The 15,949-nt window shown below is 51.3% G+C and overlaps 1 protein-coding gene across 1 annotated transcript in view; it reads right to left on the reverse strand.

The window, feature by feature from the left end:
* The window catches only part of LOC119976034 (allograft inflammatory factor 1-like), a 28,510-nt gene extending 12,893 nt beyond the window's left edge, over positions 1-15,617 (reverse strand). Inside the window, exons 1-2 of the mRNA XM_038816135.1 lie at positions 15,463-15,617; positions 3,353-3,414 (exon numbers count right to left, since the gene is read on the reverse strand). Of these exons, the coding sequence (XP_038672063.1) occupies positions 3,353-3,414; positions 15,463-15,475 (75 nt within the window). The 5' untranslated portion in view covers positions 15,476-15,617. The remainder of the gene's footprint in view (positions 1-3,352; positions 3,415-15,462) is intronic.
* Positions 15,618-15,949: the final 332 nt, after the last annotated feature.

The raw sequence follows: 15,949 nt of genomic DNA on the forward strand, positions 1-15,949 counted from the left end.
CATTTACAAGATGAACTGCAGCAACTCACCAAGGCTCCTTTGACGGCATCTGCCAAACCCACGACACCTATCATCTAGAAGGACAAGAGCAGCAGACACGTGGGAACACGTTGGAAGTCCATCTCCACGTCGCCCATCATCCTGACTTGGAAATATATCGGCAGTTCCTTCACTGTCGCTCGGTCAAAGTTCTGGAACTCCAACCCTAACAGCATGGCAGGTGCACCTACACCACAGGGACTGCTGCGGGTTCAAGTGGCAGCAGCTCACCGCCACCTTCTCAAGGGCAATTAGGGACGGACAATAAAAGCTGGAACTAGCCAGCCAGCCACCCGCCACATCCTGTGAAATATGTTTTTTTTTAAATCATCTGTTTGTCTCTGTGCATTACAAGCAGTTAGATTCTGATGTGCTTTTAAGTTTCAATTCCTCCCTCTTCCCTGCAATTGAATGTCACACGCCTCACACTGAGCTGCAAAACAACACATCAATGGGGTTGTCGGTTCCTTCGCCCCCACACATTCACCACACAAGAAATGTTATTCACAGCCCCTTGCTCTGGTGCAGGGGGCTGGGATAATGCTTCTTGGCTTCTCTCAGTTGCGGTGCACTGACAGCATAACACACAGTTGTCAAGATTTACAACATGTCCGACACAAGAACTAAAAAGTGTCAGAGTTAATTTCTTTAACTCTGCAGCCCAGAAGCATCGCAGCCCCGAGTTCACCCAGAGCTGCAGACAGCAAGAGTCAGGTGACAGGATTAATCCTCTCATCAGAACACAGGAAATGTTGAGGAGAAGGCCATTCAGCCCCTCAATCTTGCTCTGCTGTTCAACTGTTCATGGCCAATCTTCTCCCACAGCACAGTTTCCCCCACACGACCCGCATGTCCCTTGATACCTTTAATATTCAGAAATTTATGTTGAACATGCTCAATGGCTAAGGCTCCACATCCCTCTGGGGTAGAGAATTCCAATGATTCCCCACCCTCTGAATGAAGAAGTTGCTCTTCATCTTAATCCTAAATGGCCTACCTCTCATTTGAGATTATGTTCTCGACACCTCTCCACCGCCACTGGGAGCTGCTGGCAACTCACTGCAGTCCCAGCATGTGGCCAGTGCCCCTTGGTGGAGCTGCACAGGGGGAACTCACTGCAGTCCCAGCATGTGGCCAGTGCCCCTTGGTGGAGCTGCACAGGGGGAACTCACTGCAGTCCCAGCATGTGGCCAGTGCTCCTTGGTGCAGCTGCACAGGGTGAACTCACTCAGTCCCAGCATGTGGTCAGTGCTCCTTGGTGGAGCTGCACAGGGTGAACTCACTCAGTCCCAGCATGTGGCCAGTGCTCCTTGGTGGAGCTGCACAGGGGTAAATTCACTGCAGTTATAGCATGTGGTCAGTGCTCCTTGGTGGAGCTGCACAGGGTGAACTCACTGCAGTCCCAGCATGTGGGCAGTGCACCTTGGTGGAGCTGCACAGGGGGAACTCACAGCAGTCCCAGCATGTGGTCAGTGCTCCTTGGTGCAGCTGCTGGGATCAGAGCGCTGTCGGCCACTTGATTGGCGGGATTACCGCTCCGATTGGGGCTGAAGGCCTACCTCAAATCAATTAACAGCTGTTAAAGGACCTCAGGCCAAACCAGCCAGGCAGAACATATGAACACAACAACAGGAATCATTCAATAAGACCATGACTGATCAGCCACTTCAATGCCTCCACATGCAATAGTCTCCACATTATGCTCATATCTCTTTATGTTATTGACATTCACAAATTGGTCAATCTCTGCTTTAAACACACTCAATGACTGAGATTCAACAGACCTCCGGGATATAGAATTTCAAAATATCACAACCCTCTGTGTAAAGAAATTTCTCCTCGTCAGGGTCTAAAATGGCTCCCCCCTTATTATAAGCTTCATGCCAAACTCTTTCTTTAAAATTTAGAGTACCCAATTCATTTTTTCCAATTAAGGGGCAATTTAGCTTGGCTTGCACATCTTTGGGAAGTGGGGGCGTAACCCACGCACACACGGGGAGAATGTGCAAACTCCACACGGACAGTGACCCAGAGCTGGGATCGAACCTGGAACCTCGGCGCCGTGAGGCAGCAGGGTGAACCCACTGCACCACCGTGCTGCCCTTTCACACCAAACTCTTGACTACAATTCCAGTGTATCAGTGGAATCTATTTTGTACCAAACCCCTACTGCACCTGTCCTGGGAGTGTTTGATGGGACAGTGTAGAGGAAGCTTTACTCTATATCTAACCCCGTGCTGTACCTGTCCTGGGAGTGTTTGATGGGACAGTGTAGAGGTAGCTTTACTCTATATCTAACCCCGTGCTGTACCTGTCCTGGGAGTGTTTGATGGGACAGTGTAGAGGTAGCTTTACTCTATATCTAACTTCATGCTGTACCTGTCCTGGGAGTGTTTGATGGGGACAGTGTAGAGGTAGCTTTACTCTGTATCTAACCTCATGCTGTACCTGTCCTGGGAGTGTTTGATGGGACAGTGTAGAGGTAGCTTTACTCTATATCTAACCTCATGCTGTACCTGTCCTGGGAGTGTTTGATGGGACAGTGTAGAGGGAGCTTTACTCTGTATCTAACCCCATGCTGTACCTGTCCTGGGAGTGCTTGATGGGACAGTGTAGAGAGAGATTTATACTGTATCTAACCCTGTGCTGTACCTGTCCTGGGAGTGTTTGATGGGACAGTGTATGTCATAATATATACACAAGTATATGATGGTGCATAGACACACACTGACTGACACACTGAAAGACCAATCAAGACACAGAACACAGCAGCCAATCATCAGACAGGACACGGTCACTATAAAGCCAGAGGGCACTAGTTTTCCCGCTCATTCGGGTTGCAGCCTCTGAGACAGCCAGAGCCCGTAATCAGTAGTACGAACATCTACCATGTGCTAGCAGTATAGTCTGGTCAGGTTAGCCATAGGGCTTCAGTCAACCTAACATAGTGTCGACCCACAGTGCAAGTATGTTTAACAGCTCATAGTTAAATAAAATAGAGTTGTACTTCTTTAAGTGTTTGGTAGCCTGTCTCTTCTACTGCTCTGGTAAACACAGTCATCACAGACCCAGCATACCCAACACATCAGTGTAGAGGGAGCTTTACTCTGTATCTAACCATATGCTGCCTGTTCTGGAAGTTTTTAAATGTTCTTGCGGATGCATCAAGCTGTTATTTGGTGGCTGTAATAGAGACACTTTCACTTACCAACATTATAAATGCTTACTTGATGAGCACACACTTGCGCAAAATAGTTTATTATCTCAGTCCTGTGTTATTGAGCACCTTTCTGTTCTCTGTCTTTTTCCGTACCTTATTGATTGCTTCCAGCCGGTCATCCTGTTTTGCTTTAAGGATTCCAAAGGCTTTACCACCTGAAAAATTTGAAAATACAAGCTAAAAGCGAAAGAAGGAATCCCGACAAGAAAGCGCAATATAATCTTTATTCTGTATCTAACCCATGCTGTACCTGTCCTGGGAGTGTTTGATGGAATAGTGCAGAGGGAGCTTTACACTGTATCTAACCCCGTGCTGTACCTGTTCTAGGAGTAGTTGATTTAACAGTATAAAGGGAACTCTACTTTACATCTAATCCCTGTTCCATCAGTTCTGGGAGTGTTTGAGGGGTGGGTCCTGAAATAAGAATGCAGATCGTCAGGGTTGGCAATTTCATTTAGCAATATGAGTTAGGGTTGTTGCTGGAGCTTTGGGCTGTTTGTGTGGCTGTGAGCTCTGTGGGATCTATGTCAAACAAATGCATCATTCAGGCCAACCAGTCCATGCCTACTTTTAAGTTGCATTCGAATCTCCTGCCATTTCTCAACTACTTCTACCGTCCCAACCCTTCCACTTCATTTTTTTTGTCAGACTTCCCCTTACACCCACTATCCATTCCCATCAACAATTCCTTGTGGTAACGAGTCTCACACTCTCACCACACATTGGTAAAGAACTTTCTTCTGAATTCTCTATTGAATTTCTTGATGACTATTTTCGATAAAGGCCTCTTCCCCGCAAGAGTAACACGAGGTCAGTGGACGGGCGGGTGGGGGGGGGGGGGGGGGGGGGGGGGGGGGGGGGGGGGGCGCGGCGGCGGGGGGGGGGGGGGGGGGGGGTCAAAACACCAAACACTCAAGTGGTTTCAGTCATGGCCGAGTGAAAGGGAGATGGTTGTGGTTGATAGATGTCAGCCATCACCATTCCTGAGAAGTCGCAACAACAGTTCCGCAGGGAGAATTACATTCAAACAACCATTTTTCTGCTTTTTGCCGCAGCGGTGACCTGCCCTCCATCAGAAGGCCAAGAGCTAGGCTGTTAAATAATGATTTCACAATGTTCAATACACAGTATCCTCCAGCATTCATAGATATTGAACAATACAGCACAGAAGGAGGCCATTCTGCCCACTGTGGCTCGACCGTCGTGCTGTCCAGCCAGCCCAGAACTAGGGGGCATAGTCTCCAAATTAGGGCTGGGCCATTCAGGAGAGATGTGAGGAAGAACCTCTTCACTCAGAGGGTGGCAGAGGTTTGAAACTCTCTCCCACAAACAGCATTTGAAGCGAGATCAGGTGTTAATTCTAAATCGGAGGTAGATCGATTTCTGTTAAGCAAAGATATTAAGGGATATGGGCCAAAGGCAGGTATGTGCAGTTAGGTCACAAATCAGCCGTGATCTCACTAAATGGCAGACAGGCTTGAGGGGCTGAATGGCCCACTCCTGTTCCTATGTTCCGATGTCCCACTCTCCTGCTCCTTCTCCATTGTCCTGCAGTATTTATTTCTTTCAAGTCTTTAACCAATGTATCTGTACAGGCGTTCCGTTATCAGATCAAATCAAACCATGACAATCTACATCCGGAAACATTTACACCATCCACAATAACCTGACCTTCAACAGCCAATCAGGGTTTGCTGCCATCACCACCTTTTGAGGGTCACTCCAGGCCAGAAGCTGCAAGAGGGTAGCAGACAGCTGGGGGTCTACAATGAGTCTACAATCCCCCAAAGTCTCACCACCATCTAGAAGGCTCAAGCTAGGAAGAGAATATTAGAATCATAGAATCCCTGCAGTGCCGAAGGAGGCCGTTTGGTCCATCTAGTCTGCACCGACCCTCCGAAAGGGCCCACAACCCACCCCATACCTATAACCCTGTAACCCCACCTAACCTTTGGACACTAAGGGGCAATTTAGCGTGACCAGTCCACCTAATCTGCACATCTTTGGACTTGCTCGTATCTCAACTCAACCACCACCTCCACGTTTACACACACTCTCCGAAACTTGCACTTACACCTGTTCCTTTCCCGTCACTGAGTCGGCATCAATAATGCCACCCTAAATAGACTGCAATGATTCACGAAGATGGCCCATAAACATTCTCTCAAGGTCAACTCAGGAATTAGCCATCGATGGACCCGCGTCTACGTCATCCACTGCCCCATAAAAATATGCGATTATTGAGGTTTAGTGTATCCATTTGTCATTGTTGATTTCTTCTTTCTGCTGCCGTTGCAAATTCACATTTCCAACAAAACAAACTCGAACTACCAAACGCAAGAGAAACAAAATACTGCAGGTGCTGGAAATGTGAAATAAAAACATGGAATGCTGTCAACACTCTGCAGGTCAAGCAGCAACTGTGTAGAGAGAAGCAGAGTTAATGTTTGATGCCTGCAACCTTTCGTCAGACCTGGGAGTACTTGGAGATGTCACAGCTTTCAAACGACGGTGGGTGGGGAGGAGAGAAAGCAAAAGGGAGCGTCAGTGAGGGTGGGGTTGGCAGGGGAGATTGAATCATTAAGAGCACAAGGCAAAAGTTAATGAGACAAGTAAAGCAGCAAAAGAGGGAAATGGAGGAGGTGTAAGTGGGAATAACAGAATCAAAGCCATGCAGGAGCAGAGGAAATTGTTGGAACCCAATGTAGGGGGGGCCGCAGCAGAAGCTAAAGTGCTGTTCCCGGAGCTTAGGTTGAGTTTCGCCTGAGCAGTGCAGGAGGCCAAGGGCAGAGAGGTCAGAGTTCGGAGCAGGGTGGACACTTTAAAACGACGGGTGACTAGAAAGGTCAGAATCAAGTTCGCAGACTGAATGAAGGAGTTCCACAAAGCTAGCCTGCGTTTGTTCCCCCCCCCCCCCCCCCCCCCTCCATTATAGCGGAGACTGCATCGTGAGTAGAAATACTTTGCGATTGAAAGAAGTAAAATCACCTGAAAGGAGTGTTTGGGGGCCTTGGATGGTGAGAAGGGAGGAGGTAAAGGGGAAGGTGTTGGGTCTCCTGCACTTGCATGGAAAGGTGCCTTGGGAAGGGGTAGCTAAAAATAAAGACGTGGATGTCGCAGGGGGAATGGTCCCTGCGGAATGCTGATTGGGGGGAAAATCTGTTCGGCGATGGAGTCACTTCCGACTTGGTGGAAATGGCGGAGGATGATTCATTGAATACGATGGCTGGTGCAGTGGAAGGTGAGGACAAGGGGAACCCTGGGCGAGATTCTTCTTTAATCGGAGGGGCGGGCAACTCCGGCGGGCCGGAGAGGGGTGAACCACTCCGGCATCAGGCCACCCCAAAGGTGCGGAATCCTACGCACTTTCAGTGGCTAGGCCCGCCCCGGAGTGGTTTGAGCCCCGCCGGCCGGCGGGAAAGGGACCTGGCACCACACCAACCAGTGCCGAAGGGTCTCCGCCGGCAGGCGCGAGTTGGCGTATGCGCGGGAGCGCCAGCGCGTGTTGGCATCATCCCCGCGCAAGTGCAGAGGGCTTTGTTTCTGCACCGGGAATGGTGGACCGATACAGCCTCCAGTGCGGAAGGATAGTGCCCTCACGGCACAGGCCCGCCCGCGGAGCAGTGGGCCCCGATCGCGGGCCAGGCCACCATGGGGGCACCTCATGGGGCCAGATCGCCCCGCGCCCCCCCCAAGAACTCCGGAGGCCGCCCGTGCCGCCAGGTCCTGCCGGTAAGGGATCTACTCCAATTTACGCCGGCAGGACTGGCAAAAGACGGGCGGGACTTCGGCCCATCGCGGGGAAGAGAATCTGGGCAGCCCCGGTGGCAATGAGTTGCGCAGGACCCCGCCATTCTCCAAGGCGGGCAGTGCGACTCACGCCGGGCCGACTTTTGGGGCCGGAGAATTAGGAGGATGGCAGGGGGCAGGATTCACACCAACCCCCGCCGATTCTCCGACCCAGCGGGGGTCAGAGAATCCCGCCCTCTATTGTGGTGTTGGGGGAGAGGGGAAGGCGAGAGGGCAAAAGTGCGAGAATTGTAATGGACACAATTGAGGGCCCATGTCAGCCATAGTGACAGGAGACTCCTCGGTTGATGAAAAATGGAGCCACATTTGAAGCCGTGGAACTAAATACAAGATATGCGATGGAGACAGATAACCTGGGAGAAAAGAATGGAATCCTTACAGGAAATAGGGGGCTAGATTATCCAGAAATGGGGCTATGTCCCCACGCCAGCGTAAAAACGCTGGAGTTTTACTCTGGAGATGCCTTAAAAATACTAGCAGCTGTTCACCGACCTGCAAGAGGCCGGCAGGGCCCCGAATGCTTCTCACAGATTCAGCTTCGAATACGGGCCAGGCACGTCCGGTTCCGAGTCGTGCATGTGCACGGTGGCGGCTTCAAGCGCCATGGCAGACTCAGCCGGCGGACCTGGACGAAGAAAGAAGTTGCCAATGATCGGCCCCGCGCTGCTACATCTCACACGCGCGATCTCTGCCCCAGCCGCCCATAAGGCACACCCCTCCCCGTCCCGCAGCTATCGCCCGAGCGTCCCAATTGGCTAGACGTAGTTAGAACCACACCATCGGGAAGGGTCTCTGGCAATGGCCCCCCAGCCGCGTCACGTAAATCGCGCGCGAGCAATGCTCTGTGGACCGGAGAATCGCGGGTGCGGCTCCCGGGCTCGATTCAGGCGTAAAAGTGGATTCTCCGCCCCCGCACCAATCGCAATTTCGGCTGCAGAGAATCCAGCCCAGAGTGTGTGGAGTCAGCGGGGATATAGTGAATATTGATGATAGCTTATCCCCAGAAGCAGGGAGGAGTCGGGGAAGGGACGGGAAGAGTCTAAGATGGGCAGTGTGAAGATGAGTGAAGCCTGGAAACTGGATGAAAAAACGATTAACCTTTCAACTTCAAGCTGAGAGCAAGAAACAACAACAACAGCCATCAATGTGCTGGAAAAAGTTGGAAGGCAGGGTGCCTTAAGTAGAACTGGAACACAGAAATTTCCACAAATCCCACAAAAAGGCAGGCATAGTGAGCACCTGCAGGTATCCATAATCATTATTATTATCATTTGGAGGAAGTAAATAGAGTTGACACAGAAGTTGTTCAATGTGAGAACGAGTTCAGCCAATCAGAGAAGGGTGATGAAGGATGGGGACTGGTTGGGCCTCCGTTCAAGGAAAAGGCCGAGAGCCCTCAGGCTGCACTGCTGAGGGATTGAAAGTCCGTGGTGAAGACCAGATGGTGAAGGCTAAGACATTTGAAAAAAAAAGTTAATGCGACAGAGGATATCGGAAGAGTTGCAGGTGAAGGTGGGAAGAAAATGGACGAGGGGAGAAAAATCTGGAGTCAAAAGTGAAAGAAATCAGTTCAACAGGGCAGGAACACTCTGAACCAATAGGTCTAACGGGGCAGTTCTGTTTATGGGATTTGGGGGATGGCGGGGAAACAATGTGTTGGAAACTATGACAAGAAGATCTCCAGAAGAGATGAGGTCAGTGACAGTCCTGGATTATAAAGGCCTGGTGTCTGGTGGTGGGGTCATGATCCATTGAATCATACAGCACAGAAGGAGACCACTCAGCCCATCATTTAATATAAATTTAGAGTACCCAATTTCTTTTCCGTTTGAGGGGCAATTTAGCATGGCCAATTCACCTACCATGCACATCTTTTTGAGCTGTGGGTTAGCTCCTCGCAGACATGGGGAGAATGTGCAAACTCCACACGGACAGTGACCGGGGCCGGGATCGAACCCGGGTCTTCGGCGCCGTGAGGCAGCAGGGCTAACCACTGTGCCACCGTGCATCCCCCCGAGCCATTCAGCCCATCATGTCTGTGCTGGCTTCCTAAAGGAGCAATCACCGAGAGCCACTCCTCCAACTTCTTCCCGTAACATTGAACATTCTTCCTTTTCAGATAATAATCCAATTCCCTCTCGAACGCCTTGATTGAACCTGCCTCCCCCAGACCTTCTCAGGCAAAGAATTCCTAGAAATGGGGGAGGAGAAATGTCAGAGAGTTGACGTTTAGCCTCTGCAAAGTAGAGACTGGTTCACCAGAAAACAACGGCACTACCTTTGTCAGCAGGTCTGAGATGATCGGGCCTGGGCCTGGTTGGGCTTGGGCGATCAGAGCGCTCTAAATTCAGAGGTAGTCAGGTTGGAGTGAATGAGAAGAGCTGAGGAGATGCTAAGACGGCCAATGTCACAACAGCAATCCTCACAGAAATGATCGAGAGAGATTGAGAGACCAGAGGAAGGGGAATACGTCGAGGGAAAATGGGTATGAGGGTCCGCTGAACCAGGATGAGGGGGTGGAGGAGAGCTCAGCATTGAGTAAAGCTCAAAATGCATTGCGGTGGGGGCTGAGACAGTCAGAGGGTGAAAACACAGCGAGGGCTGATATTGGAAGAAGGGATGGCGTCAAGGGGAAGTGAAGCGGAAGAAGAATCTGGAGAGGTACCGGCATCCATGAGATACTGAGGCTAGTGATCCTGGAAGAAAAACCTTTTCTTGTCATGAGGTGAAAGGTGAAATGGCAGGACAGCTTTGAGATAAAGTGAGTGGGAGATGCTGAAGGAAGAGGGTGAGAATGCAGACGTGGAAACACATCCCTTTGAGCGTGGATCTGAGCCTGCGGAGAGAACGACGACTTGCGGAACTCTGAATATCTAGGAGATACCTATAATCAGGGGCGGCATTCTCCCCTACCCGGCGTGACGGAGGGTCCCGGAGTAGGGGAGTGGCGCCAACCACTCAGGGGTCGCGCCTCCCCCATGTGAATTCTCCCCACCTTTGGGGGCCAGCCCCGCGCCGGAGCGGTTTGCACCAGAAGACTGGCGCAAACACCCGGTGCCCCCGGTAGCAGGGCTTGCCGAAAGGCTTTCGCCGGTCGGCGCATGCGCGATGTGGTGTTCCCTTCAGCCTCCGCCATGGTGGAGGCCATGGCGGTCGCGGAGGAACATAGTGCACCCAGGGCACTGGCCCGGCCCCGGATCGGGGGGCCCCGATCGCGGGCCAGGCCACCGTGGGGGCACCCCCCCGGGGTCTGATCGCCCCCCGCCCCCCAGGACCCCCGGGGCCTGCTCGCGCCGCTGATCCCGCCGTTACAGAGGTGGTTTAAACCTCGACGGCGGGAGAAGCCTCCCAGCGGCGGGACCTCGGCCCATCCGGGCCGGAGAATCGCCGCAGGGGCCTCTCCGATCGGCGGGGCGAGATTCCTGCCCCCGCCACTTCCCGGGTGGCGGAGAATCTCTGCCACGGCGGGAGCGGGATTTTAGGCGCCCCCAGGCGATTCTACGACCCTGCTGGGGGTCGGAGAATTTTGCCCCTGGGATGGATCCGAAACGTGAAGGCAGTAATACTTGTTGGAATGCACGTGGAATAGATCCACAGCAAATTCTCCGGCCATTGGGATTCCCGGTTCCCGCTGGCTGTGCACCCCTGCCCACGGGTTTCCCAACGGCCTGGGGTGGCCTCACCGGGAAATCTCATTGCCAAGCGGCGGGAAGATAGAATGCCGCCGCCAGCGAATGTCCCACCGCCGGCTGGGGGGGAATCAGAGAATCCAGCCCATCGGCTCAGGGTGCAGATGCGGCTCCAGAAGCAGGCCTCGGTAAAGATCTAATCCAGCGGGAAGGGCGGCAACGGAAAGACAATGAAGTAGAACAATTAGGTGGGAGAGACAAACAGGAATCACATTGAATGGAAGGTCAGAATATTCTCCAAGGTGGACATTCCCTGTGAAGAGGAAAGTGACAGTGAATTAAACACTAATACAAAAGAAAAACACTGTGGGTGCTGTAAACCTGAAACAAAAACAGAAAATGTTGGAAACACCCGGGAGTTCCGGCAGCTTCTGTAGAGAGAGAAACAGAGTTTCAGGTCAGTGACCTTCCATCAGAACGGGCAGTAATAAGAGATGCAAAACGTTCAAAACAATTGGCAGGGAAGGTGGGGTGGGTAGACGGGAGGGGTGGACAAAGGGAAGATCCACGCTGGGAGTGGAGGGTAAGGGAGATTTATCGACAAAAGTAATGATGTTTTCTGGCCGGGATTCTCCCCCAACCGGCGGGCGGGCCGTACCGGCGCCAAAGAGTGGCGTGAACCACTCCGGCGTCGGGCCGCCCACAAGTTGCGGAATCCTCCGCAGTTCCGGGGGCTAGGCCAGCCCCGGAGTGGCGGGGTGGGATTCACCCCCCCCCGACCCGGCAAGGGGTCAGAGAATCCGGCCCATACTTTTTCACACAGGGAGTGGTTCGGATCTGGAAAGCACTGAGTGGCAGTGTGGTGCAGGCAGGTTCAATCGAGGCATTTGAGAGGACGCTGATCAGCACTTGAGTAGAAACAATGTACAGGGGTTACGGAGAGAAATGTGGGGGAATGGCACTAAGTCACGATACTGGTTTGGACAGCCGGTGCAGACACAATGGGCCAACAGGCCTCTTTCTGTACCTTAACAATTCTGTGATATCGCGAGCAGCAAAAGGAAATGCTAACAGGGGAAGTAAAGAAACAAAAGATTTGAGGGGTGGGGTTGAGATAAAAGAGAGGGGGGGGAAATAAGATTCATCACCAACAGCAAATGTGCGGGGTGGGGTGGGATTCTCTGTTAGTCGATGACGAAATTGGGGCGTGCGATTGGGCGGAGAACAGCTTCTGATGGCAAAGTCGCAGCAGGCGCTGGTTTGATGCCAAATCGTGATGCTCTGTCATCTCGAAACAGCATCAATGCGACGCACGGCGCGCATATCTTAATAATCGTTTGCACATCATTAGCGGGCCCACCTGCGATTCTCTGTCTCCGATGCGGTGAGTTACTGACGGCACGGTCCACGTGTGCTCTCAACAATCGTCAACCTGACGTGGTGGCTGCTGAGAGAGAAAGAGAGGGCGTTTGGACAGTGTCCAGCACTGCCGTACCTCACCGACAGTCATGCCGCTGGTCGGGGGCCTTCTGCCAGGGCCGGGGGTGAGGGGTGGGTGGTAGTGGGGAGTGTCCAGGCGATGGTCTGTGGGGTCAGGGTGGATGGGTATGCAACACCATTACCGCAGCCGGCGAGGCAGCTGCACATGCCGCTGACAGCCCACTTTAAACCGGGTGCCCTGGGTCGTATAGGTGACCTCCCCGGGCACCCACATGGGTGCCCTCTGGTCCCAGCTGACCCGTCAGCTGCATAGACACTTAGCACAACCTGTCCCAACTTTTCGGCCTCGATCACTGTTTTTAAAAAAAAAATTTTAGAGGACCCAATTTATTTTTTCCAATTAAGGGGCAATTTAGCGTGTCCAATCCACCGAGCCTGCACATCTTTTGGGCAAACACGGGGAAAATGTTCAAACTCCACACGGACAGTGACCCAGAGCCAGGATCGAACCTGGGAACTCAGCGCCGTGAGGCAGCAGTGCTAACCACTGCACAACCGTGCTGCCCAGGGGGTTATTGTTTATGCGCGGCTGCAACTTCTCCGTCCTTCGAGTGTCCATCATGGATCCAGCGATTCCTGCACCATTTTCCGTGTGTTTCGATGGCGTTCCAAATGGCGCCGGTGCGAGCTCCTCCCTGTTAGCGGAATCGGCGCAGGTGCGGCGCCGATATTTCTGTCGTGGAAGTCCGCGGACTCTCGGTTAGCGTCAACACTTAGTTACAGAAACGGAGAATCCGGCCCTGCTTTTATGGTCTGTAACCTCTGAACTCAATGATGAGCCTGGAAGGCAGTAAAATGCCTAGTCGAATGCTTTTCTTCGAGTAAAATGTAAACTTTCAGTGAGGTGATTTGAAATACTGCTTGTTTACATAGAATTTTCATAGAATTGATGAAAATTTTATGTAAACAAGCCAGTGCAAACAACCTGCCCGCATCTATATGATAGAGGTTGAGTAGACTGGGACCGTACTCGTTGGAATTTAGAAGGATGAGGGGGGATCTTATAGAAACATATAAAATTATGAAGGGAATAGATAGGATAGATGCGGGCAGGTTATTTCCACTAGTGGGTGAAAGCAGAACTAGGGGGCATAGCCTCAAAATAAGGGGAAAGATTTAGGACAGAGTTTAGGAGGAACTTCTTCACCCAAAGGGTTGTGAATCTATGGAATTCCTTGCCCAATGAAGCAGTTGAGGCTCCTTCATTACATGTTTTTAAGGTAAAGATAGACAGTTTTTTGAAGAATAAAGGGTTATGGTGTTCGGGCCGGAAAGTGGAGCTGAGTCCACAAAAGATCAGCCATGATCTCATTGAATGGCGGAGCAGGCCCGAGGGGCCAGGTGGGCTACTCCTGCTCCTAGTTCTTATGTTCTTAACCCAACGATGTGCAGGGTGGGTGGATTGAACACGCTAAATTGCCCCTTAATTGGAAAAAAAGAATTGGGTACACTAAATTTATTTTAAAACAACTCAACTGGGAAGAAAATCTGTCATCCTTACTTGGCCTGATCTACACATGACTCCAGATCCACAGCAATCTGGATGAGTCTTAAATGCCCTCAGTGATGGTCAATAAATGCTGGCCCAGAGTGGCGTCCACATTCCATTAACTAATTTTAAAAATTTAACCAGAGATATTTTGCATATGGGCGATCTCTCCCACACCCTCCTACTTAAAATACTGACTATGGCAGCCTGGTGATGTCCTTAACCCTGTTATGCAATTTCTGCTCGATAACAGGGCCAAAACTGTCGACTAATCTCTCGTGGGAGGCAGCACATAGGATAATAAAAGCCATGTGTCCTCCTGTGGTTTCTACCTACCCGCCCAACTTCCCGCTCCGCTTCCTGCTGCTGCCCACTTTGACCTCTGCCCTCTGACTCTGACACGGCGGGGTGCAGGCATGTTTAAGTGAGGCTGAGGAGACAGAGCCTCACCATTCAACTCTTGGATTCCTGGTCTCTCTGAGCACGTCTGGAGGTTCGGAGTTACTACGGCCAAACACCCAACATATAGTCGGCCATGCCTTAAGCTGCCTGGGACCTAATCCCAGGTAGGATAAGTTCTCCGCATCCCTCGCTCTCTCTTTCTCTCTCCCCATTCTTCTGAAACCCTCCTTAATTCACATTGCTGTCTTCTTAACCTCAGATGTTCTGGACTTGGGATTCTGAACTGCAACAACTCAAGACCAGAAAATCACAGGTTTGTGCAGTCTTTCGGACAATAAAGCAAAACAATCCTTTCGAAACATAATGAACCTTTGAGCTTATTTCCCTTTGCGAAGTTGGCAATAATGTTGTAGCTTGAACAACAACAAGCCTCCAACGCCCTGTCCTTCAAAAGCAAAAACAATGTGGCAGAAAACTTGCAGATAGCTCACAGATCCCAGTATTAAACATAGACCGGAGATCATTTTCTCACGTCAAATTGTCATATCAACACTTTTTATTTCCTTTGCGGGGAAAGGTTGAATTGCCCAAGATGTCAGCAACGTTCCGAGATCCCGGAAGATTTCCAATCCGTTTCACCCGTTGCGGATAACAACTCAAGTTGCAGCATCAAAACAATCCCAGACCTTCTACTAGGAGTCACACTATTGTGGTTAGCTAGCAACACAGGCGGGGTGGGGTGTTGGATGCGGGTGGGACAGCATTATGAGGACAGAAGCAGCAAACAGTGGCACTTAATGGCTATGCTGCCATTTGGACGTTCTCTCGCCTCGGAGCTCAGGAGGTTGTGGGCTGACAGCACACCCCTGAGACTTCAATACAGGCTGACGCTTCGCATGCAGTCCCGAGGGAGCCCTGCACTGCCTGAGGTGCTGTCTTTGGGATGGGATGTTAAACCGAGGCCCTGCCCACCCTCTCAGGTGAATTGCAAATGCAACAAAAGTGCTTTGTGGAAGAAGGGTAGAGGTGAGGAATTCTCCCGGGTGCTCCTGTGCCAGCCTCCCTCCCTTGACCCGCAGCGGCTGACCAAAGACACGGTCTTCACATTATCGAACTGGAAGAGATGACTGTGAGCAAACTGGCCGCCGTGCTTCCTCCCCTCGGGAACTGGCGGCCTCTCCTCTACTTCACAAGCTAGTTCACAAGGCTGGTCAATCAGCAGTCGAAACAAGTACCGATAGGGTGAACTGATTTGCTCTTATCAAAAGAATGTTGGAAACTCAAAATACCAGCAGAAAATGTTGAAAATACACAGCGGGACCACCAGCACCTGTAAAGGGCAGAGAGAAGCGATTGAATTATTTCTATCTTACCTTGAGGGTTCATCGTTGGATTTATTTTTGCTCTTCAGCCTCTCTCTCTCTCTCGTTGGACAACAACTCAACTGTTTCTTTATCAAAACATCAGGAAACAATGATTCCGGAGGACTTCAACTTCCCTCTGGTGATGTCACAAAACGATGCTTACACTTCAGTTGCTCTTTCCCCGCTCCCCTTAAAAAGGCAACAGTGTTCCTATCTGAACTTTCACAATGACGTTTATATAAAGATGAAACTGCCCAGTCCCCGGGTCTATTTTAAGGCAAGTGACATAACAGTGATGAATCAGGGTGGATGCAGGGAGGCAGGGCAGTCTGCTCAGCCAGTCAATATCTCAGTTTTGGGGCGCTGTGGGGTGAGGGGAGGGGGTAGGTAGGAAAGAGACTTCAGTGGGGGGGGGGGGTCTAGATTGCACAGGGCAAAGTGGCCTGAATCACTTTTCACATCCGCTATGGCTTAGTGCGTACTGTTTGAGGTTTGG

Source organism: Scyliorhinus canicula, chromosome 13, assembly GCF_902713615.1.
Source record: "Scyliorhinus canicula chromosome 13, sScyCan1.1, whole genome shotgun sequence".
In the NCBI taxonomy this organism is placed as follows: Eukaryota; Metazoa; Chordata; class Chondrichthyes; order Carcharhiniformes; family Scyliorhinidae; genus Scyliorhinus; species Scyliorhinus canicula.